Here is a 25,594-nt window from a genome sequence, read left to right as displayed (position 1 = left end):
TCTCCCCATTTGAATTGATATATGGGAGACACCCCAGGGGTCTGCTAGATATTGCCAAAGAATCTTGGGAGAGTGAGGCTACCCCTTACAGAAGTGTGATAGATCATGTCACCCAAATGCAGGATCGCATCAGCAGTGTTATGCCCATTGTGAGGGAACACATGAAAAGGGCCCAGGAGTCCCAGAGCAGGATATATAATAGGGCAGCTAGGGTGAGACAATTTAACCCTGGTGATCGTGTACTGGTGCTTGTTCCCACAGTTGAGAGTAAGTTCCTAGCAAAGTGGCAGGGTCCTTATGAAGTGATGGAGAAGGTTGGAGAGGTAAATTATAAAATCCATCAGCCAGGGAAAAGAAAACCTATTCAACTGTACCACATAAACTTAATTAAACCTTGGCATGATAGAGAGTCCTTGGTAGTGTCCCTGACATCCCAACTTGACACTCACTCAGATATTGGGAAGGTTACCATTGGTGATGCCCTGTCCAAACCCCAAAAACAGGAAGCTTGGGAGTTACTACAGCGTAATAGGGATATGTTTACCGACCTTCCAGGTACTACAGATGTTGTTCAACATGAGGTAATTACCGACCCTGGGGTGAAAATACACGTTAAGCCATACCGAATTCCAGAGGCCCGGAGACAAGCTGTCTCTGATGAGGTAAAGCGCATGTTAGCCCTACAGGTTATTGAAGAGTCCAAAAGCGGTTGGTCTAGCCCCATTGTATTGGTCCCTAAGCCAAATGGGACCTGGCGATTCTGTAATGACTTCCGCAGACTAAACGAGGTCTCTAAGTGGGATTCCTACCCCATGCCCAGGGTGGATGAGTTAATCGAAAGGTTGGGGCCAGCCAGGTACATTACTACTCTCGACCTCACCAAAGGTTACTGGCAGATTCCCCTTTCAGAAGAGGCAAAGGAGAAAACTGCCTTCTCCACCCCAGAGGGGCTATTTCAGTATACTAGGATGCCGTTTGGTTTACAAGGGGCCCCAGCTACCTTTCAGAGAGCAATGGACAAGGTTTTGAAGCCTCATACCAGGTACGCAGCGGCCTATTTAGACGATATTGTGGTCTTTAGCAGTGACTGGGAATCCCATCTGAGCAAGGTACAGGCAGTACTTGATTCACTCAGGGAAGCTGGGTCTACTGCTAACCCTGAGAAGTGTGCTGTTGGCTTAGAGGAGGCTCGCTATTTGGGCTATATTGTTGGTAAGGGTACAATAAGGCCCCAAATAAACAAAGTAGAAGCGATTCAGAGTTGGCCCCAGCCTCTTACGAAAAAACAGGTAAGGGCGTTCCTAGGGATAGTGGGCTACTATCGTAGGTTTGTGCCAAATTTTGCCTCCATAGCTGCACCATTGACAGACCTAACAAAAGGGAAAAAAGCAATAATGATTCAGTGGTCCGAGGAGGCAGAAAAGTCGTTTCAGGCCCTGAAAAAAGCCCTCTGTAGTCAACCAGTGTTAGTGGCCCCTGATTTTACTAAAGAGTTTATTGTGCAGACGGATGCCTCAGAAGTGGGTTTGGGCGCAGTAATGTCACAGGAGGTAAATGGAGAGGAGCACCCCATTACATATCTGAGCAGGAAGCTCACTTCCTGCGAAAGGAATTATTCTATTGTAGAACGAGAATGTCTGGCCATAAAGTGGGCTCTGGAGTCCTTGCGGTACTATCTGGCTGGTAGGAAGTTCAGATTGGTGTCAGATCATGCTCCATTACAGTGGATGTATAGAAATAAAGGTAATAATGCCAGGGTGACAAGGTGGTTCTTGGCATTACAGGACTTTAAGTTTGTAGTAGAACACAGGGCAGGGAAAGATCATATAAATGCAGATGCCTTGTCAAGGGTCCATTGTCTGATGGGATCAAGTGCCCAGTCTCCTGGCCTTGGGCAGAGGGGGGGGATATGTAGGCAACCAGCAGGAAAAATAGTGGAAGGTAGATATGTGCCAAGCAGGTTATTGTGCTCTGTATGGAAGTTTCAGGGAGTTCAGGGTTGCCAGTCCGCTTGTACATCCCAGACTTTCCACATACCTGAATTGCAGCAGGAGAACTACAATGTATGTGCCACAGAGGTCCTGGGACTCTGTGGGGGAAAGACAGCAGTTCGTGGTCAGTAACTATAGGTTACTGACATTTGCTATTTAGTATAGCTGCTGTGTGGCTAAAATGGGCTGTCTTTCTTGGAACGGCTGTAGCGTGGGTGGGAGGCCGTTCCCATATTCCGGTCCAGGCTTTACTGGGTTTTTTAAAAGCCTCTGACTTGGTGCATGAGGTGTGGAGAGACAACCTGCTGAGAGTGTTTGATTGAGTTGATCCACAGTGAATCTGGCAGACAGGAGCTGGAGAGAGAAGCCCTGCAACAGAGCTGCTACAGACTTGCTGGTCTGAATAAGGACATAACTACACGGTGGTGTGTATATGCTTTCTGTTAATGTTCCTGAAAGTCAACTGCTTTGTGTTTGAAGCTAGAACGGCTGCTGTAAAAGCCTCATGCTGGACTATTTTTTTTCTGGTTTGTTACCAATAAACGTTTTTTAGTTGCATCCAAAGCCTGCTTGTGCCTACCTCTGGTGACGCTAATTCCCACAGTAGTGTGAACCCAGTAAAAATGTTAAAGTCCCCTAAGGGTACATAAAAAGTGTAAAAAAATGTAAAAAGTTTTAAAAAAAACAAACCATAGCCCCTCCCCCAATAAAAGTTTAAATCACCCCCCTTTCCCATTTTATAAATAAAACACATAAAAATAAATAAATAAACATATAATATACCATAGCATGCGTAATTGACCGATCTAATAAAATAAATTAATATTGTTCCCGCACGGTAAACGGCGTAAACAAAAAGCGGTAAAAAAACGCCACGATTGATTTTTTTTATTACATTTTATTTAAAATAAAATGAATAAAAATTGATCAATACATCTCATTTAGACAAATCTGGTATTTATAAAAACTAGAGATTATGGTGCAAAAAATGACACCCCATACAGCTGCGTACGTGAAAAAATAGAAACGCTATAAGGCTATGTTCACACGTATTAGACCGGCCGGTCTCTGTCCGGATCATCCCGTGCATCAGTGCGTGCCCGCATCAGAACCTACCACAGCACACAATGAAGCAAGCGTCCGGAGCCACTCGCTTCATTGTGGAAACTGACAGGGTTCATTGAATTTGGCCGCAGAAAACTGACATGTCAGTCATTTGCGGGTCCGCACGGGATCCCGGCCGGAGGGAATACGAATGTGTAAACACTCTGGCCGAGATCTCATAGAAATGTAAGCAATTTTCCACAATGCATAAAGTACGGCCGTTGTTGCCGATGGCAACAATGGCCGTACTTTTACGTAGTGTGAACATAGCCTAAGAGTCAAAAAAGGGCCATTGTAATCACAGCTATTTGCAAAAAAAAGTTTTACTGTTAATAAAAATAGTAAAACATTAGAAAAGCTATGTAAAATGCATATCGATGTATTCAGGCTTACCTATAGAATAAAGATAAAATGTCAGTTTTACTGTAAAGGTCATTACATAATCACAGAACCCCCCACAATTTGCCAAATTGCATTTTTTTCCCCAATTTCACCATAAATGATATTTTGGGGGTTCCATCATACATGTTATGGTAGATCAAAAGACACCTTTACAACCCCATACATGGCCCTGTCGATGAAAAAATAAAAGAGTTATGGCTCTTCGAAGACGAGGAGGAAAAAACGAAAATGGTAAATTGAAAACTGTCCTGGTCCTTAAGGCCATTTTGGGCTCTGTCCTTAAGGGGTTTAGTTTGGCAAAAAGTTTAGCATCAAGGTTTATTATTTATTATTAGAGAAATGGGCCTAGAACTTGAACATAATTGAGGGTCTTTGCCCTCCTTAGGCAGTACTGTAATATGTGCCAGAAGGAATGCAGAAAAATGTGTGGGATCCAGAGATTTTATTAAATGCCAATATAATGGCAGGAGAAAATTCCGATTGGAATAGTTTGTAGAATTTGTCAGTGAAGCCATCTGGATCAGGGCTTTTACCTAACAACATAGAGAAAATGGTTGCTGAGAGTTCCTGTGTGAAGAGGTCATCCAGGAATCCAATGTCTCCTGTGGATAACCTGAGTAGGGCTGTGTCAGAAATGTATTGGACGAGGCTGAGAAGGAAGATTATAGACTGCCTTATAATAATCATGGAATGTGGCAGCAATATTGCTGGTGAGATGGTCAGTAGATGTGGAGATATACTGATAGTTTCATGAAAAAAATGCTGAGATATCTCATGGAAGCTTGTTTTAGTTCACTGTTCTCCACAAAACATCCAGAAATTATAGCCAACCCATATATCATAGAAAAGTAGTGATAGTGAGGATTATAATTTTGATACAGTGTGACATGCCTGGTTACAAGTTATTGTTCTGATGTACATTCTCCTGTAAATAAAGTAAAAGAAGTCATATATCCTACTTCTCTGTTGTTTCACTATGTAAGGTTTTTAAAGAGAAAATATACATGTAAGGAATAGTTGTGGTATTTGGGGCAATTCTGGTAATTTTTTTTTAAAATATGGTGGAGTACGCTAAAAGTGCACAATACCATTATTACCTTCAGCTGCCCCTGTAGGTTTTGGTCTCAAAGTGTAACTACCATTTTAAAATATTTCTGACATGTCGTCGCAACATGTAGAAGTGCGTTCGGTCGGGGTCCGCCTACTGAGAACCCTGCCCTTTGCTAGAATGAAGGGGCTAATACGAACAGTCTACAGAATCCCCCTCTCTGTAGCTGAAATGGAGGGCTCCCACTCCTGTGCGCATCTGCCCCTTTCGTTCTAACAATCGGTGGGGTTCTCAGCAGCCGTACCCTGACCTATACACGCTTCTGACATGTCACTAGGACATGTCAGAGGTATTAAAAAATGGTAGTTACACTTTAGAGTAAATGTGTCACAAAGCTGTTTTTAACAGAATTAGGAAATATGTTTTACAGCAAGCCCCATGGACATAGGCAGCAATAGCCTGAAGCTACCATGAATAGGGGCATTTCTAGGCAAGCTCTGTGACCTGTACTGAGGCCATTCAACAAGGAGGGGGAGGATGAGCTATGAGCTTAGCAATTGTGATTGATGACTTATTATATTATGGCGTCACCTTTCACTGTGATACTATCTGTAAGGTTAAAAAGCGATCTAGACAGAGCAGGAAGTCTCAGGTTAGTTTTGGGCTTAGTGGCAAGAATCAAATGTGTAAGATATCAGGATTATTTTATAGGAAACATAGTAAAATGTAAAATTAAAGAATACATCATAATAAGAACATTCCTACTGTAAGACAGCTTGATAAATATCTCTAGAACAATAGGTCATTTTCTGATATGACGTTGCCCACTTGAAGAAGAAATAAAAACCAACTTGCACTGAATTCTTAGGTCTTAAATGCATGTGTTAACCCCTTCCCGCATATGGACGTACCGGCACGTCCAAATCTGCATACAGTTCCTGCAGATGGACGTGCCAGTACGTCCACGGGATGACAGGGGCGCAGGAGCTGCACTCCTGTCATCCTCGGCGGGGCGGGGCTGTCAGTGATAGCCGGGCACCTGCCGCAACTGCCGAGATCCGTGCCATGCCCGGATCCCGGCAGTTAACCCCTTAGTGGCCGCCGATACGGCGGTCACTAACGGGCCGGCGCTGTACTGCATTTCATCTCCCCCCACCGTGAATCCACGGCGGGGGGAGATGAAATAAGTCAATCAGACCCCATATCAGCCCCCCTAGTGGGCTGGTCACTAACCCTCTCCCTCCCCGCGGCGGCCATCAGATCCAAGATGGCCGCCGCAATCACTGTGAACAGACTAATGTCTGTTCACAGTGATCAGAAAATAAAAATGAATGAAAGCCCCATGCCCTCCGCCACCGGAGGTAGCGGAGAGCATGGGGCAGTCATCGGGACCCCCCCTGTGGGGTCCCGGTACAAGCGATCAGCGGTATATACTATATACCGCTGATCGCTTGTGCCATGTGGAACCCGGCACTTTTTATCCCCTGTCACCATCAATGATTGGTGACAGGGGATAAAAAGTGTCACCGTATCCCCCCCCCCAAGTCGCCCCCCACCCCCCCAGTCACCCCCCGTCCCCCAGTCACCCCCCTGCCCCTTATACATTACCTGCTCCTGGAGCTCCTTCCTCCTCGACGTCCAGGCTGGTTATGAAGTGCGCATGCGCTCCATAACCAGCCAACTCTGAAAATTTAAAGTGACAGAGACCAATTTGGTCTCTGTCACTGAACTATGATTACTGTGATAGAAAATATCACAGTAATCATAGTAATACAGTGAAAATGAATGTATAAAATACAAAAAGTGACAAACATACAAAAAAATAAAACACACACTTTTTATTATAGTAATAATTGCAGTTTACTCCCAAATTACCCTTAACCCCCCCAGATTACCCGTAACCGCCCCAGGTTGTCCGTAATCACGCCAGATTGCACGTAACCCCCCAGATTACACGTAACCACCGCATGTTGCCCGTAACCACCGCACGTTGCCCGTAACTACCGCCCGTTGCCAGTGACCCCCTCCAGATTGTCCATAATCACCCCAAATTACATGTACCCACCCCAGATTACCTATAAACACTTCAGTTTATCCATAACAATGCCAGATTGTCTGTAACCCCCCCCCCCCAGGTTTCCCGTGACCACCCTAGGTTGCCGTAATCATGCCAGATTACATGTAACCCCCCCAGATTGCACGCAACCACAGCAGGTTGCCTCTGAACACCGCAGGATGCCTCTGACCACCGCACGTTGCCTCTGACCACCGTACATTGCCTCTGACCACCGCACGTTGCCTCTGACCACCGCACGTTGCCTCTGACCACCGTACATTGCCTCTGACCACCGCACGTTGCCACTGACCACAGCACGTTGCCACTGACCACTTCACCTTGCCTCTAACCACCCCAAATTGCCAATGACCGCCTCCAGATTGCCCGTAACCACGCCAGATTACAGGTACCCACCTCAGATTACCTATGAGCACTTCAGTTTATCCGTAACCACCCCAGATTGCCCGTAACCATCCCAGATTGTCCGTAACCACCCCACGTTGCCCGTAACCACCCCACGTTGCCCGTAACCACAGCAGGTTGCCTGTAACCACCCTAGATTACCCGTAACCACCCCAGGTTGTCTGTAACCACAGCAGGTTGTCCGTTTCCATGTCAATTTGCCCGTAACCACCCCAGGTTGCCGTAACCACCCCAGGTTGCCCGTAACCACCCCAGGTTGCCTGTAACCACCCCAGGTTGCCTGTAACCACAGCAGGTTGTCCGTATCCATGTCACGTTGCCTGTAACCACCCCAGGTTGCCCGTAACCACCCCAGGTTGCCCGTAACCACCCCAGGTTGCCCGTAACCACCCCAGGTTGCCTGTAACCACCCCATGTTGACCGTATCCACCTCATGTTGACCGTATCCACCCCAGATTACCCGTTACCACCCCAGGTTGTCTGTAACCACAGCAGGTTGTCCGTATCCACCCCACATTGCCTGTAACCACCCCAGGTTGCCCGTGACCACCCCATGTTGACCGTATCCACCCCAGATTACCCATAACCACCCCAGGTTGTCTGTAACCACAGCAGGTTGTCCGTATCCACCCCACGTTGCCTGTAACCACCCCAGGTTGCCGGTAATCACCCCAGGTTGCCTGTGACCACCCCATGTTCACCGTATCCACCCCAGATTACCCGTAACCACCCCAGGTTGCTTGTAACCACCCCAGGTTGCCTGTGACCACCCCATGTTCACCGTATCCAGCCCAGGTTGTCCGTATCCACCCCAGACTACCAGTAACCACCCCAGGTTGTCCGTATCCACCCCAGATTACCTGGAACCACCCCAGACTGTCCGTAACCACCCCACGTTACCTGTAATCTCATTTTTTTATTGTATTTTAGTAACTGCGCTATTCTAATAACCGATACTAGCTGCGGTTTTGCTCCAGAAAATTGGCGCTCCTTCCTTTCTGAGCCCTGCTGTGTGCCCATACAGTGGTTTACGCCCACATATGGGGTATCGTTGTACTCAGGAGAACCTGCTTTACAGATTTTTTGGTACGTTTTTTCTCCTGTTCCTTGTGAAATTTTGAAATTTTAAACTAAATGAACATATTATTGGAAAAATTCGAGTTTTTTTATTTTTACTAGCCAATTTTGAATACTTTCCTCCAATACCTGTTGGGTCAAAATGCTCACCACACACCAAGATGAATTCTTTAAGGGGTGCACTTTCCAAAATGGGGTGACTTATGGGGTGGGTTCACTCCACTGGCACTACAGGGGCTCTGCAAACGCACCTGGTGCTCAGAAACTTCTTCAGAAAAATCTGCACTGAAACTGCTAATTGGCGCTCCTTCCGTTCTGAGCCCTGCTGTGTGCCCATACAGTGGTTTATACCCACATATGGGGCACCGTTCTACTCAGGAGAACCTGCGTTACAGATTTTGTGGTGAACTTTCTCTCCTGTTCCTCAAGAAATTTAGAAATTTCAAACTAAAGGAACACATTATTGGAAAAATTCGCGTTTTTCATTTTTACTGTCTACTTTTGAATACTTTCCTCTAATACCTGTGGGGTGAAAATGCTCATCTTACCCCAAGATGAATTCTCTGAGGGGTGCACTTTCCAAAATGGGGTGACTTATGGCGGGATTTTACTCCGCTGGCACTACAGGGGCACTGCAAACGCACCTGGCGCTCAGAAACTTCTACAGCAAAATCTGCATTAAAAAAGCTAATTGGCGCTCCCTTCCTTCTGATCCTCGCTGTGTGCCCATACAGTGGTTTACGCCCACATATGGGGTACCGTTGTACTCAAGAGAATCTGCTTTATAAATTTTGGGGTAATTTTTTTCTCTTGTTCCTCGTGAAATTGAGAAATTTCAAACTAAACGAACATATTATTGGAAAAATTCGAGTTTTTCATTTTTACGGTCTAATTTTGAATACTTTCCTCTAACACCTGTGGGGTCAAAATGCTCATCCTACCCCAAGATGAATTCTTTGAGGGGTGTACTTTCCAAAATGGGGTGACTTTTGGGGGGGTTCTATTCTGCTGACACTACAGGGGCGCTGCAAACGCACCTGGTGCTCAGAAACTTCTTCAGCAAAATTTGCATTAGAAAAGCTAATTGGCGCTCCCTTCCTTCTGAGCCCCGCTGTGTGCCCATACAGTGGTTTACGCCCACATATGGGGTACCGTTGTACTCATGAGAACCTGCGTTACAAATTTTGGGGTGCTTTTTCTCTCATGTTCCTTTTAAAAATTAGAAACTTTACTCTAAACGTATATATTATTGGAAAATTTTAATTTTCCATTTTTTTACGGCCGGGTAATAGTGAATACTTTGCTCCAGCCCCTGTAGGGTCACTTATTGGGGTTTACAGTATACAAGCCTCCTAAATCAACTTAAGAAAAGAACTGGTCCCTAAAAAAATCAGTTTTGGAAACTTTCACGAAAGCAGAGAATTTCAAAGTTATAAAATGCTAATTTTTTTAATTTTTCATGATATTTTGATGTTTTTCACAAAAAACACACAAAGTAGTGACCAAATTTTGCCGCTAATATAAAGTGCCATATGTGACAAAAAAACAATCTCAGAATCGCTAGCATATGTTAAAGCATCACTGAGCTATGAGCGCATAAAGTGAGACAGGTCAGATTTTGAAAAATGAGCCTGGTCATTAAGGCCCAAATAGGCTTAGTCTTGAAGGGGTTAAAAGCTTTCATAATGTAATATGGATATTATTCTACATCCCACAAATGGAAATGATGGAATCACAAATTTTTCAGGTTATTAAATGCCTCATCCAGACCTGAATGCACTCTAGGTCATCTTCACCTCATTTGTTCCAGTATTGTCTGTACTTGTGTCTGTGAAGTCTGTCATTCCGCTCCTTCCCCATCTATCCATCTGCTGGGCTATCAATGGCATTCAGTTGAATGTAACAGAACACTTTCATCACCCCCCTCTAGTAATCTTGTATGACTTATATTAGCTGTCATATTAAAGCAGCTCTGAGCTAACATCTTGTAATATGAGAGGAATCTTCGGCTCCCTGTCCATTACAGAACATATCAGAATACCATATATCAACACGAACATTATCAGAATGGTTTTGGTGGCATATGACATTCATCACATAGTAAATAGCATCCTTGTATATCTAACCATATACATTGATGTATGTTAATATCCCCATGTCTTGGCCTTCTGTTTTAAAAAACGTGGATAGGCTTGGGGATATAAACAGGAGCTAAGGTGGCAGAAGGTCAGGAGTAGCAGTATAGGTCAGCACTACTCAGAAAAACATAAATATAATAGTCACCTTGCATCCTAAAATGTTAAAGTGATGATATTAGTAACTTATAAACCCAGCTCTATCCCATTGGGTATTATTACGTGAGAGGCTTCTTGTGTAAAATAAGAAATTCGTAGACAATTAGATCTTCTCAAGAAGAGTCTAAGGGGCGGATTTATAAAGACCAGCGTATCTGTACACTGGCCCTACCTACACTGTACCTTACCTACCCACACACGTCTCTATGTAAATCTGGTGGCCGTAGCCTCATCACCGTTTAACCGCGTCGCCCTATCCGTCCATTAGGCAAGCAGGGCATACGTCATAAAGAGAAAAATGCAACCTAATGCAAACATGGGATTGATAAATGTTGTTGATCTAATATAGTTATATTTTTTAAAGGCAGTGTGACTAAAGGGGAACAATAGATTAAAAATAATACAAAGTTGTCTTTTTTTTCTGTCATTTGTCAAAGACACAGACGTGTTCCATGGAGGCAGTCTATGCAGCTAGTATCCAGGAATAGAGACGCCCAGCTCAGGGTCAATATTTCTATTTGCTCTGGGCTGTGTAAGCCACACCCGGGCCCTTCTCTTCACAATGACAAAAGATTAGTCAGCAAGTTAAGGGAAAAGAAACAAACGTTTCCCAGTGTATACTACTACAATGTATAATACTGTAATGTATACATAGCTGATGGTAGAGTAAAATAGAGAAAAAACCTAAACTACATACTCCCTTGCTCATATTCCCTACCCTTCCTGCTATCTCTGTGTCTGTGACCACAGCGGTGTCCAGACCCCTGCTTGATGCATTTTTTTTTGTTACTTCTTCTATTTTCAGTTGCTTTATAGTTTGTGGTCCTATTCCTATGCTGAAAAAAGTTTTAATGTTGATTTCATTTATTCATTTTAACTGCTTTCTTAAACTAAACATTTTGTTGTCCCTCTAGGGGACTTTTGTGTCTGTCCGTGTCCAAGCCTAAGGCACAGCCTAATAGACATCTACATCTGGCAGTCCAGCAGCCCTTTCTTAGACCCCTGGCTGCCATATTTGAAAAGACTCCATCAGCAGGTTTATGCAGCCCTCTCTCAGGGAAGCATAAAATAGTGACAGAGAAGCTGAACAGAATGATGTATCACTTACATTGTCTTGTGCAGCTGATCCAGAGATATCTTCCCGAATAACATGGACAATAAGTAGTCCTCCCCATTGTGTGCATGAGCCTGTTAGTCCTCAATATTCAAATGAAGCCGAAAACTCCACCCACCAGCTGCTGATTGGCTCTTATCTATCCATGATGTGTATGGGCAGCCAACTGTCAATCAGCAGCTGGAGGGTGGGGGGAGGGGTGTGGCAAGAATCCTATTCTTCTGCATATTAGGAGAACGGCTAAACAAAATGATGTAAATAATACACCGATATGTTCAGCATTTCTGTCACTGGTTTCTGCTGCCCTCATTTAAGGTGGAATAAACCAAGTGAGAGATTCTCACATCCAGATGCCACTGTCATTATTAAACACTTGTGACCATCAAAGGTGTCAATTAGCTGAGATCAGTTTTATGTCTTATGTCAACCATTTTTATTGGAAACTGGTTGTCAGTCACAAGTACCCCTCCACAGGTACAGCTTTTGTGCTAACACTATGCCAAAAAGTTAAAAACAAATCATATCTGGAACTTATTTTCTTCACTTCACTCACAGTAAGTCTTTCTGTATATACCTTATTCTTTTTGCTGTAACCCTAGGGACATTTTGACCTCTTTGTAGCATTTTAGTAGGTTACAGTGCAAAAAGAACACAAATGTGTGGTAAAACATGTACAGTTTTCCTGCACATGCTATCTGCTTGTGTGAATACTTCCTGATGGCTATCTACTGGACTTAAAAAAAAACAAAACAGAATTATAATTCATAATTCAACCTGCTTTAACTGTAGCAGATTTTTTTTTAAAATAACGACACAAAGTATTGTATATGGGACTTTGCCAAGCATTAAGACCCAGGGAATACCAGGACCTGTGCCTAATTACAATTTCTCCATGTATATCTTGTGCAGTAGGAGTTATCGTGATATTGGTAAAGTCTGTCAATAGACTGCTTGACTGCCAATGCAATTGGCAGTCTTCACATCGGAAAGCCTAAAGGAGTGTTAGATATGAAGAGTCCTGGACAGATATACAGTAACCGCAGTTACACCTTCTATCCACTAGAGGGCTAAAGAGAAGCACAGTTTTGCATGCAGCCGTATGGAACACTTTTCTCGCACATACACATTAGGTGAACTTTTATATGATTTACATATATATATATATATATATATATATATATATATATATATATATATATAGTGCAGAACTGAGGTGAAACATTTCCTATTGTTAAAGCACTAGTCGTGATATTGAATTACCTTTCATATTTCTCCAACCTTACAGGTGCCCACTGCATTGTTGGTACACTTCCTACAGTATCGTCCTCCATTCTTCTAACATCAGGTTAGACTACTCGGCTGCTACTGTTTCTATCTACCCAAATACAATGTTGTTGTTTGCACAGCCTGTGATGTTGCATTGATCTATCCTACTTACTTTGTATGTGACATCTGCACTTATGCAAAGCATTACTATTAAACTGTGATAGCGAACGCAAAATATTAGACACCCGAGTCATTTGTTTTCCTTCTTTATCTGTAGGGAAATACTGGTGTGTTTAGAAGAACGCTGTAGTTAAAGTAACATATAAATCAGCGGGTAAACAGGTATAGTATATTGGCACATGTCTGAAATCTCATCTCATGTCTGTAACCTGTTGTATCGTGCTCCAATCAGAAAAGAATGGACCGTCTCTTCTAGAAACATCATTTGAAGCCTGGGGAAAAGAAACCGGAAAAAAGGCACATTAAAGAGGGCCTAGATTTGCCTAGGAATGACAGCTGCATATTAATCGAAAAGAATTCTGAACAATCAAAAAGCCATTTTTCTGCAAAATGTACCCCTAGAGTCCTCATCACAAAGCAAGGGAATACACTTGAAACAGGATTGATTTCATCTTAAAGGGGTGGTTTCTTTGAAAGGCTACCAACTGCAGTTGTCTTATTTGGTTTTCAAAATTATAACAAAATTGTGCCATATTGTGTCAAAAAAGAGATAATATAACAGCTTTTAAACAAATTTAGTAATTAAAGGATCAATGGAAAACAAATTAAATTCTTATGCATAAGGTAAGGAATGGCACTGAATGCTGAGCAGCTTGTAGTAGTAACTTTGTTGCACTTGCTGCTCCTGGAATTGTAGAATGCTGCAATCTGTTCATCGGTGAATAGTATGAAAATAAATATCTCAAAACGTGCGTTCGAAATATCCCTATTATGTTTCATATGAACTTCAAGTACATATATTATATTTTGCTACGCATTTATTATATAATATCAGTGATACAGCTGACTCAAGTGCTTTGCCTATGGTATTGTATAGCTACAACATATAATCTGTATTAAGCAGTTGCAAAACTACAATTCCCATCATGCCCGGACAGTCAAAGCTTAAGCTTTGGCTCTCCAGGGACAATGGAAGTTATAGTTTTGTTACAACTGGGGGCAGCAAGTCACCTGTGTTATAAAGGTTAATTATTGTATATTGAAAAAATATCTAACTTTTTTAATATACTTCGTTTATCACTAGTTGACCATTTTAAATATCTCTGCTGCTGTCAGGGTATAGCTATCTTCACACAACATTTAAAAAAGGAAAAAAGCGTCTGCTTTTTGTGTTTAAAAAGACGTCCGTATTGCATCATTTTAATTGGCTTGACTAAAATGCATTGAAGTCAATGGAATAATGGACGTCTTTTTAACACATTCTATGGAATACGTCTGCCTCAAAAGGCGCTTGTCGTTCAGTAGAATGTGTAAAAAAGAAGTCCGTTATTCCATAGACTTCAATTGATTTTATTCAAGTCACTTAAAATGATGCAATAATGGACATCTCTTTAAACACAAAAAGCGGATGCCTTTTTGCTTTTTTGGATGTTGTGTGAACATAGCCTATGGATGTTTTATAATCAGAGGCTGGAAACGGGTTCTCCTAATGTTCTGCCCACATTGCTCTGTTACACATCACAAGTCATAAAGCTTTGTTAGCTGGAAATGATCTGGACTGGTTTTCAGCCCCAACATTTTTTTTTAGTGCACTGAACCAGAAATCTCCGTTTAATATATGGTCCCCAGATATCAGATGTATCAGATATTAAACTGATAAGAATAGATACTACACTAGATCTTAGCCAAAAGGCCGAAAAGGGATTAGCCCAGATATTGAGTGTCTCCATTCACTGACAACAAGTGGAGAGCAGATAACGATAGGGTGTTTCTTATCTACAGTATATTTAAAACTTTAATACTCGAAATGCTTAGGATTTATTGACATAAGAACAAACAATTAAGCTTCCTATATGCCCTCACATGTTATTTGTCCTCCATGCTTGATATGTCTGATGTGGGATTAGCTTTAATGGCCAGTTCTGCAGATGAAGATGGAAGTAGGCTGATGGTAGTGAGATGAGTAACATGCATGCAAAGCTTTACTTTCTCATTAGTGTCAATGTTATGGATTAATGAGAAAGACTATTTCTACGATTTCTATTTAGTTAAGTAGGCCTTATGTAAGCATTTTCATATGCTCAAGTTACTTTCACATTTGATGCATATTACATGCTTCTGTACGGATATCAAAAGATACTTAAAAATGATACCAATTTGCAATACTCTGTGGTACACATTTCACACAGTGCAATGTAATCGAAAGGAAACAACTTAAAGGGGTACTTCAGGGGGTGAAAAATGTTTTAAATCAATTTGTGGCAGAAAGTTTTACAGATTTTTAAATTTCTTCTATGTAAAAACTCCAGTCTCCCATTACTTATCAGCTGCTGTATGTCCTACTGTAAGAGGTGTATTCTTTCTAGTCTGACACAGTGCTCTCTGCTGCCACCTCTGTCTGTGACAGTATCTGTCCAAAGCAGCAGCAAATCCCCTTAGAAAACCTCTCCTGCTCTGAACAGTTCCTGACAGGGACAGAAGTGGCAGCAGAGAGCACTGTGGAAAGAATACACCTCTTCCTGCAGGGCATGCAGCTGCTGATAAGTACTGAAAAGTTGAAGATTTGTTAAATACAGGCAATTTACATAATTTAATATAATTTTCTGTCATCAGTTGTTTGAATGGACTGTGCTCATAAATCGGAAGATATCTGCCAGCTGAGAGTTGAGAATTTTTTTCACATGCTCCTGCCATATATAAGTTTTTGATTCAAGGGTATGGGTGTATTAAGGTTGGGGCATGGGATATGATCTATAAAGATGTGCAGGGTGGAACTATACTATTTAAAGAAAACTGTGACCCCCCTGACCACTTACCAAGATAGTTACATCACTGGATAGATATCAATAAAAGTATTCAGAACAAATCTTTGTTGCCTATGTCTGTGGTTCTATTTTAATTTTTTATTTTTTTAACTTTATTTGGGCTGTGACTTGTGTCAAAGAGGCAGAGCCTATTAACCCCTGGGCCCTAGCACCTCCATGTCTCACTGTGCTGTATGCAGAGTGTATGTGGCTGATGGGGTGTGAATACAGCATGGTGAGGTGTAGCTGCACCAGGGGATTCACCAGGGAGCATACTTTTAAGATGAATGCAATAATTTATAGTTCTCAATGATCTTTGTTGCACTGATGTTTGTTTACCTATTTTTTAACTGGGACCATTCTTATGTGTATTGTGGGGGAAGGGAGATAATGTCTGTTAAAATTTGGGTGTGTCCATGATTTTAGTCCAGTTGTCCAGAAACAGAACACCCTGTTGTACATCTTATAGATGCTTGATCTGTTCTTCGAACTATACATGAAAGAAATATTTTGCCTTCACCATAGCCAGGGTTGCTTCTGCCATGAGGTAAAATGAGTTTATTGCTCAGGGTGGCAGCTTTGGAGAGCCTCTAAAGGGCGGCAGATTTTATGTAGTGGCCATAAATTATACTGTCTGCTACACACCACTGACTTCATTGACCCCATGACCTGCAAATGTTAGCTGGACACAAACGTAAAGTGCAAGGAAGTCAGGACTGGAAACACTTTGCAAATATTGTTGTATGCTTCAGACATCATTACACTACAAGGGTGGATGGAGCAGTGTGGACACAGAGGGTGGAGGTGGGGGCGTCATTTCAGGTTTCGCCCTGACCATAGTTTTCATTGTGCATCCTGGTGCCATTTCTTCCCCAGGTTTCTACATAACAACAAAAAGTGAGATTCATCAGACTTCTTCCATGGCTGCAATGTACTGTGTGTTCTGACACTTTTCTCTCATTACAAGTATTAAACAGGTTGTCTGGGCAGCATGTATATTATATATCTGCTCAGTGAATGGGGTAATTAACACATCCAACAAAGTTGTCCGGATCAACTTGGTGCCCATTAATTTCTATAGTGCTATTCACGCATTCTGCTTTTTCCACGAATCCGCAATCCCTTCCTTGATTAAATAGAACAGTGCGGATTACAATTGGGGTATGGAATAGCCAATAGAAGTCTGTGGGATCTGGGTTTTTGCAGTAGTCATGGATGACATCTGCAGAAAAAACCTGGATCAAATATGGGCAACCTAGTTAACCCAGGGGTGCCGGGTTAATACATTTAAAAAAAAATCCTTTGCGAGAATGTAGATTTATAGGAACTCGCAGAGTGAAACCTGCTGCGATGTGGTACATATAAAACTGGCCTAAAAGTAAATGTTAGTGGAGCTTTCCAACTCCAAACCTGAAACTTACCCGGACTTGGTGGCATTTAAGTTTGGCACCCTGGAAGTTTGAATCATGGTTCTGAAAGGAAGCACAACATGGGACTGTTAAAAACATGAAAATGTCATATATACTCTATACTGTACTATACTGAACTACTGCTATGGTATTTTCTTAGTACAAGGTAAAGATAGGAGGTCAACCTGATTTTTTTTTTAAGTAAATTGAAGTGAATGTATTAGTGTGAAATACATTGCCAGAAATAATACATCATCTGTCAGATTAATCAAGTTAATATTAATAAAAAATAAAATATACAAATCATAATATTACACCTCATATATTCATGGATACCCTTGTCTTCGGCTTTTGAAAGAGAAAGTAAAAACATACTAAGAGTTAAGTTTCTACATATTTTTTTTATTTCATTTTCCTTTTTACTATCTATATTATAAAATAATCCTGAAATTTTGCAGATGACACTTTCTGTTTTATACGGATCATTGCAGGATTACAGTAAAATGTGACACCAGTGTACATCTGGCTGCATAATGACCTCTGCACAGGTGATGGAGCCTGTCTAGAAATCTCTTCCACATAAGTAAATTTGGTTCCTTCCAGTGTAGTGTTTTTGGGCTTGCTGTAAAGTCTCCCTAGATGCTGTTCCAGTTTGTGCAATTAACATTTAAATGAAAAGATTTATAATCATCAAAAGAATTAACCCCTGTTAGAGATGAGCGAATCTCCTATCTAAACAAAGGGATTCACTTTGTTTGATCAGCATGCAGGTTATCAGCCCACAGCCTTTCAACTCTGTTACGCTCCCTGCCGCTTCTCCCCGTGTTCCAGGAAAAGCTAGATCTAGTCCTGGGAAACTTCTCCCAGTTTCCAAGGACTGTATCCAGCTTTTCCCAGCATACTGGAAAGGAGTTGAAAGACTGTGGGCTGATAAGCCGCATGCTGATCAAACAAAGCGATTAACTTCATTTAGACAGGAGATTCGCTTATCTCTTAACTCTGTATTTCATTTCTAAACAGTTAAAAAAATCCAATTGATACATTACCATTAAGTCACATCATACTAGTCTTAGTTGCACACACCTCTAAATACAGACACATCTTTGGCTGTCCCAGTGCCTTTGGACTTAAAGGAGTTATCCAGTGATAGAAAAACATGGCCACTTTCTTCCAGAGACAACAACACTCTTGTCTCCAGTTCAGGTGTGGTTTGCAATTAAGCTCCATTCACTTCATTGCAAAACCCCGTCCAAGCTGAGACAAGAGTCAGACTGTCTTGGGAAGAAAGTGGCCCTGTTTTTCTAATGCTGGATAACCCCTTTAAATCAACACCAATTTTGGTGTAATTCATAGTTCATTTGTTAGGCATGGAAAGCCATATCCCTCCTGCTCAGCATCGCCTAGTTTTCTACCAAGTGGTAAGAGTGCCTGCACAAAACCACATTGTACACAGAAAACTGCCATATCCTCCTATAGTCTTTCCTATTAGTTATCAAATTATAGTGGATTTTCTGAGGAATACACAATTACATATCCTATTATATTCTTTGATTGATGGGGTTTGACTGTGTGGACCCGAAGAAAACAGTTTTGTGTTCTTTATAGAGGGGGCGGAATAAGTATATACATTCTTTATCCTCTTATATGGAAGCGATTAGGCCAAAACAAAAGTGAACATGCAGATGTCAATGCAGTTAAACTCTATATCCCCTACAATTTCAAGAAGCCTTTAGGAAAATGATTGTCTTCATTAGTAAAAGGGTTTTTAGGCCAATAGCTGTTCTGCACAGCCTGCAATACCCATACACCTGCACAGTGGCTCTGTACATTGTGCATTGGTGACACTAGGTTACTGCAGCACAGCTCCCATTGAGGTAACCCATACCACCATTGCACAATGTACGGAACAATGCAGATGCCAGATCCCATTTGCAGGGGCCTGGCGCCGCTGCTGCTTCGCCCACTGGGGGCACGTCAATGCCCAACGGCCTTGCTTCCCACTGTCCCGCCTTGCTGTTACAGATTTAAAGAGCCAGTACATCCCTAATTGGTTAAATGCACCAATCACCTGTCCTGACATTTCCTGTTGAAGCATGGTTCCATAGCGTGTGGTCCCAGCTCTCCGTGATTCCTGCCCTTGGTTCCTCTATCTGTGGTTCCTGCCTGTGACTGCTATTCCAGTTCCAGCCATGAGTCCTACTGCATTCCAGTCTGCCTGCCTACCAGTCTCCAGCTGTACCTCTCCCACTGCTTTTAGCAAGCCAAGCCAGGGGTAGCGACCTGGGGGTCGCCTGTCGCAGCAAGTCCGTCCCGCCTTGCATTGGGCACTGTTGAAGACCAGCTGCCCCTTGGACTCCGCTCCCTGGTGCGGCATTACGTCATCGCTAGTGGTGTTACAGCGGATCCACGACTCCAGACATTACATTGGAGTTGAATGGGTTTTCCATAAATTCTAGCCTATCCTAAAGCACAGTCTTCAGCAATTGCTAAGAGCATTTCCGCACATCAGCAGCACATACGTAAATGAGGCAGTATCTAGCACTGCAGTTCAGCCTTGAACTTTTCTTTTCCGGTTTGCTGCATCTATATAGGGCCTTCTTATATTCTGCAGATTGTTGGGGTGCCGGGCCCCCATGATCACACAATGATAGCCTATTCTATGGGTAGGTCATTTATGGGAATTTTTGGAAAACCACAAATAGATATTTAGAGGCAACACATATCCTGATATGTTCAATGATTTATCTACCATGTATTTAATCAATTACAGCTTTGCAGTATAGAAAACAATTTAGTTGTTTAACTCTAAGTTATATTACAGTCTTAAAGTCTTAAAACTATGCCATGATCTGGCTCCCTCCCCAGAAAGTTTATTTTTCTAATCCAGTCATTTCTTAAGTAGTCACTTGTTTATTAAGTACAGCAAACAATTTAAATCAAAGAGGAGTCGGGCGCACATACTTCACAGTCTTAGCTAAACTTTCATAATTGTGCTAATTTGGGTATTTAGTGACGCTAATATAAAAGGTTCACACTGCGGTCTTTTCAAACAAACAGCCCTCCACACGCACATCCCAGCACCAGAATGAACCGGCGCAGAGGCCAGAGTGCCAACTATGGTCATTTGAAATGTATACAAAATTTATTGGTTCAAGTGCCAAGAAAAACATTCTAATCAGTCAGTTTCCTCTCATTAAATGTTAATTAGTTTGACATAAGCTTCCTGCAGAGGAAAGTACTGGGTACTTACACATCATTAAGCAAGAGACGGATTGTAGTAGCACAGAGAACAAAAAAAAGATAGGCAAAGAGGAAAAAAATGCAGCTTTTATTTGTGTAAGACCTACCCTTTCTGCCTGGAAGCTCTTCCTGAGCAAGCTTCAGAAGAAACTGAAATACAAATAGGATTATAATGGATTACCTCATGTGCTCATGCCTGTCTTCCCAGAGCAAATAAAACAATTGTTCAGAACAATTAAATAATTCCCTTACCATTTTGTATAGATTGGATGATTTCCAGTATATCGTGGTGGGCCTCTTATAACCTCAAAGCCATCGTATTAACCTCTGGTGGGCACCACACCCGCAGCGCTCCGCTGCACAATAGGTCACTGATGCTGAAGCAATTACCAGACCCACAAGTGGGTTTTAGTAATGCAGAATCACATATCAAGCTATTTTATTCTATCCGGCTACTGTAGTAGTCTGCTTAATTAAGTACAGCGATATACAAACAATACCTAATGGAAAACTGCGCTCTGGAATAAAGCTGTAATTTATTCCTCCTACTGGGGTTAGCAAATGACAAAAGTACCAAAATAACTCATTTAGCGACATTGTTACATAGTATCAAATTATTTATCAGGGGTCATATTCGAGGAGGATGCGGAATTAGTTGACTAGACAAAGTCTTGTGACTGAAATATATTTTGGTGCCCACTCTCAACTTGGATGGGTGGTCTATATAGAGAGGGCCATTCACTAATGTTCCTTCTCATTGGCAGACACATAAGCATTGACAATTCGTATTTCCATTTGTATTATGCTTTTACCACTGACTAATACCATGTTGTGCAATTCCTCAAAAGATGATGGAGTTATTTAAAGAGGATTAGTCTGCTCTCCTGACATATTAATTGTAGGACATTTTTCCATTTTTCAGGAGGCGGTTAATAAAATACTGCCAATCTTGCATTTTTTTTTTTTTTTTGTATTATGAAACATGTCAATGGTTACCGATCGGGTAACAGAGCCCCAAAGATTCATTACATGCAGCACTCATGATTTGACTGTGGCATGTAATGGGTTAAACTGTCAGGATCTGAGATTTCCTGACAGTAAGTACAAGAGCCCTGTGCAGAGTTGCTAGGCTGCCACCATGAAAAGGTGAAAGCAGAGCCCAAAACCCCTTAAAAGGAATCTGTTACTAGGTTTATGTCACCTTAAATCAGGGCAGCATAAACTAGTGATAGAAATGCCGAACAGATCGGTGTATTACATAATTCTATTCAGCCGTTCTTCTAATATGCAGGAGAATAGGATTCTTGCCACACCCCTCCCCCCACCTATACACAGCATGGAAAGATAACTGCCAATCAGTAGCTAGTGGGCGTAGTTTTCTGTTTCTCATGAATATTGAGGACTACTGGGCTCATGCACATAATGGAGAGGACTACTTATTGTCCATGTTGTTTAGGAGGATATCTCTGAATCATCTGCACAGAACTATATAGGTGATACATCATTCTGCTCAGCTTCTCTGCCACTAGTTTTTCTTAGATAGGACAGCATAAATCTGCTGACAGACCACCATAAAAACACATATAGGTTGTCACCAACAGGTACATAGAGCGATTATCATCCTATTTAGCTGATAATCACCCCATGTATTAGAGCCCTTATGCTTTGTTCACACAGATATCACCAGCACTCAAGGAACCCAATTACTTAGGGTCCTATTCCACGGGCCGAGGAGGGCCCGATCAACAATGTAAACGAGCGGCGATCTGCTAGATCGTCGCTCGTTTACTGGGCCTATGATCGTTGAGCGAGGGCTGCATGGACATTGTTACCGATGTCCTTGCAGCCCTTGCAGCATCATACATTACCTGGCATTACGCGGCAGTCCCGGCCTGTGATTGGCTGAGTGTGGCCGGTCAGCTGACCGGCCATTCAGAAGATAGAGCGCAGGGGACCCGGGGAGGAGATGGAGCGGAGAACAAGCCCTGCAGCCAGGTAATGTATGATGATGATGATGCTGCTGCTTCTCAAATCGTCGGTCGCCCGCTGCGCACCGCTATTCAACCATATCGATGCGCGGTGGGGGAACAATGATTTTAGGTCTGGCCCTAAATGAACGATCAGCCGATGACATGATCATCGGCTGATCGTTCTCTCTATTTCACAGAACGATAATCGGCCGAATCGGGCCAAATGGGGCCGATCCGGCCGATTATCGTTACTGTGGAATAGGGCCCATAGAAAGGGGTCCATCACTTCAACTGGAAAAGCAATATTTTTTGTACCACACATGGAAACTGTAATAGAGGCTCCAAACTAACACAGATGAGAACAAAGCCTTCTAGCAACAGTACAAATCTCTAAGTTACTACAACTTCAGTCCCACTTTTTTTTTACCTTCTCTGACGGTGTTCTCCGCTGTTCATACTTGTGGTGTTTAGAAAGTAAATTCTACCAGGTCAATTTAGAATGAGGCAGTAATGGGGGAGGGGGTAGACAAAATGAATGCTGTTGAAACACTTAACCTTTGCCAGATTTCACAACTAGCTATGACATTACAACTTTGCTAAAATTACAAATGGAACCCCCTAATCCTTTGAGGTTGAGGGAAACAGATTTGGTATCTGCTCCTTTTCGCACACATCTGTCCCTCTTTATAGAATTTCCTTCTCCTAATGCACGGTGAAGTTTGACTCAGACACTAATAGCCGTGTTTATCCAAGGAAAATGTCAGTTTGTTTTTTCTTCATTGAGCTAAATGATTCCTGACCTTTATCCCACTTATAGATGCTTGTTAATGGCGTATTATAACACACAGTCAGAGTAAAACAAACAGAAGCATTTATTATATATTACTGTACGTAAGAAAATAGGGAAATGGAACAAGACAGGAAGATGAAGTACATAGGAAATTGGACACAATATAAAATGACATACAATATTAGGAAGTGGGATCAGGTTACGAGTATATAGGATTCTTTCAGATAAATAATTCAAAGGAGAGTCATATTAGAGAAAAAAACACAGGAACTGGGCAACTCCGCCAGGCACCGTGCCTGTAATTAAGAGTTACGTCATCGGTAAACCAGTGTGATAATCCTATTCATTACCAGAGGGGCCAGTACAGACTATTGCTTCTGCCGTTGTATAACCACCTCCAACGGGAGAAGGCTCACTCATTATACATTACTTTGCAGTTGTTATTAGTTAAAGTAGATTATCCTGAGAGAGTCCCAAGGTGTTTATTTCCTAGCAGCACATAGATGCTAAGATAAGTATTACAGAGGTAGATGTCTAATATGGCTAAATGTAAGTCCTCTACTCCAGAAATGCCTACTGCTTGTTTCTTCATTGTAGTATCTGTTAACAGTTATCTCTAGCAAGGTCTAATGGGTTTACTACAATGAGAGACCCAGGTGCCTTTGTTAGGCCCTGGCTGCCATGACAAGCTGTCACCTTCCTTTGATACAGTAATTAGGTAATGGTTCCTCTATCTAACCATTCAGATGCTGTGGTTATCATTGACTGCAGCATCTAAGAAGCTGAATTGCTCGGACTGGAATTGGTGGTGGTTAAATAATACAGTTACCGCAAGTGACTTCCCATCAATTTGCATAATTTCCCTAATGTTGATGCACAGATTTGTGTAGGATTGTGTACTTCATGATACTTTTGCAGTATATACGTTACTGTATGTATCTCTGCTGAATATTGCACATGAGATGTATGTGATGTATATGAAATTAGCAGCGATTAGAGATGAGCGAACCTGGAGCATGCTCGAGTCCATCCGAACCCGAACTTTCGGCATTTGATTAGCGGTGGCGGCTAAAGTTGGATAAAGCCTTAAGACTATGTGGAAAACATGGATATAGTCATTGGCTGTATCCATATTTTCCAGACAACCTTAGAGCTTTATCCAACTTCAGCAGCCCCCGCTAATCAAATGCCGATCGTTCGGGTTCGTATGGACTCGAACCCGAACCCGGTTCGCTCATCTCTAGCAGCGATGCATACTCTACTGTTTGCATTACCGCCAGTATGTTTGGCCATAAAACAAAGATTTTTTTTGTCAAGTCTGTGTATTTTGCTTGAAATTTAACATGCCTAGTAGTTCTCACTCCAAAAAGCTGCTTTTAGAGGTGAGGAGGCAGGTACCGATAAATATTAGACCATGTCAAATCAAACTAAAACCACATGGCTAATATGCATAGCCAGCTTACAGGAGTTTTTTTTTAAACAAAAAGGGCCCTGGGTTCTGCATTTTCCCTTTTAATGACGGGCCAAGTCTGTGAAATAGTCGTGAAACACTTCAGCCAGTGATTGGCCGAGCAGGCAGTTCCTGCAGGATCAACCTATCAGAGGAAGCAGGAAGACGACAAGTGCATTAAGGGGTTGGGACTCAGAACATCAATGGAGGAGAACATTTTTGCAGCATCTGGGCCCTTTGTTAGCATTTTTATTCATGGGCAACCCCTTTAAGGCTAGTATAAGCTGCTTTACAAATATTGACTTGTCTGTATAAAATAATATTTTACTGTTTATATATTATAGCCTTATATATTAATCTTATTTATAGATTCCCAACATAAATGCATTGATGTTACATTTAATAAAGGGTAATTAAAAGTATTGAATCAGCAAGCGATCTCCTTTACAAATCTGCACTCAATTAGTTATCCTATATGTAGGGAGTATAGGGTTTACTTTAAAAATTAAATGACCTATGGCTCTCCATAGTCTATTTGTTATAATTAGCATACTGTCTTTTAAAGAGGACAGTGTGTTTTCTGTTCATTAACAGTAATACTACCTTGGCATACAATCAGTCCCCATGATCTAAAAGCACCGAGGACGCCAAATTATCCTCTCTACTAGGACAAAATCAATTAACACCACTAGGGATGTCATTATTGTCACATTAAGTCACCTGATAGTCTCAAGAGAAAACAAAGTGATTTCTGGAATTTGTAATGCTAGAATCCTAGAGCCAGACTCGGAGAGTTAAGGAGAATCATGGTGCCACTTTAAATATTACAAGCTGGAATATAAAAAATATTTCTAATATAGAAATAGCATGCTAGAGTTAGACCATTTGCAGGTTATTGATTGATTGTTTTATGCATTATGTCACTATGCCTGAAGTCAATGAAAATGGAAACTGTACAGTAACAGCAAAAACAAAT

The 25,594-nt window shown here is 41.9% G+C and overlaps 1 protein-coding gene and 1 pseudogene across 1 annotated transcript in view; both read right to left on the bottom strand.

The window, feature by feature from the left end:
- The window catches only part of LOC138795231 (uncharacterized), a 168,117-nt gene that overhangs the window by 13,055 nt on the left and 129,468 nt on the right, over nt 1–25,594 (bottom strand). Inside the window, exons 8-10 of the mRNA XM_069974224.1 lie at nt 20,516–20,558; nt 17,181–17,231; nt 13,165–13,227 (exon numbers count right to left, since the gene is read on the bottom strand). Coding sequence (XP_069830325.1) covers nt 13,165–13,227; nt 17,181–17,231; nt 20,516–20,558 — 157 coding nt within the window. The remainder of the gene's footprint in view (nt 1–13,164; nt 13,228–17,180; nt 17,232–20,515; nt 20,559–25,594) is intronic.
- LOC138796082 (U2 spliceosomal RNA) lies at nt 14,538–14,660 on the bottom strand (annotated as a pseudogene).

Source organism: Dendropsophus ebraccatus, chromosome 6, assembly GCF_027789765.1.
Source record: "Dendropsophus ebraccatus isolate aDenEbr1 chromosome 6, aDenEbr1.pat, whole genome shotgun sequence".
In the NCBI taxonomy this organism is placed as follows: Eukaryota; Metazoa; Chordata; class Amphibia; order Anura; family Hylidae; genus Dendropsophus; species Dendropsophus ebraccatus.
The sequence above is the reverse complement of the archived record's forward strand: the minus strand, read 5'-3'. Positions and strand labels throughout refer to the sequence as shown.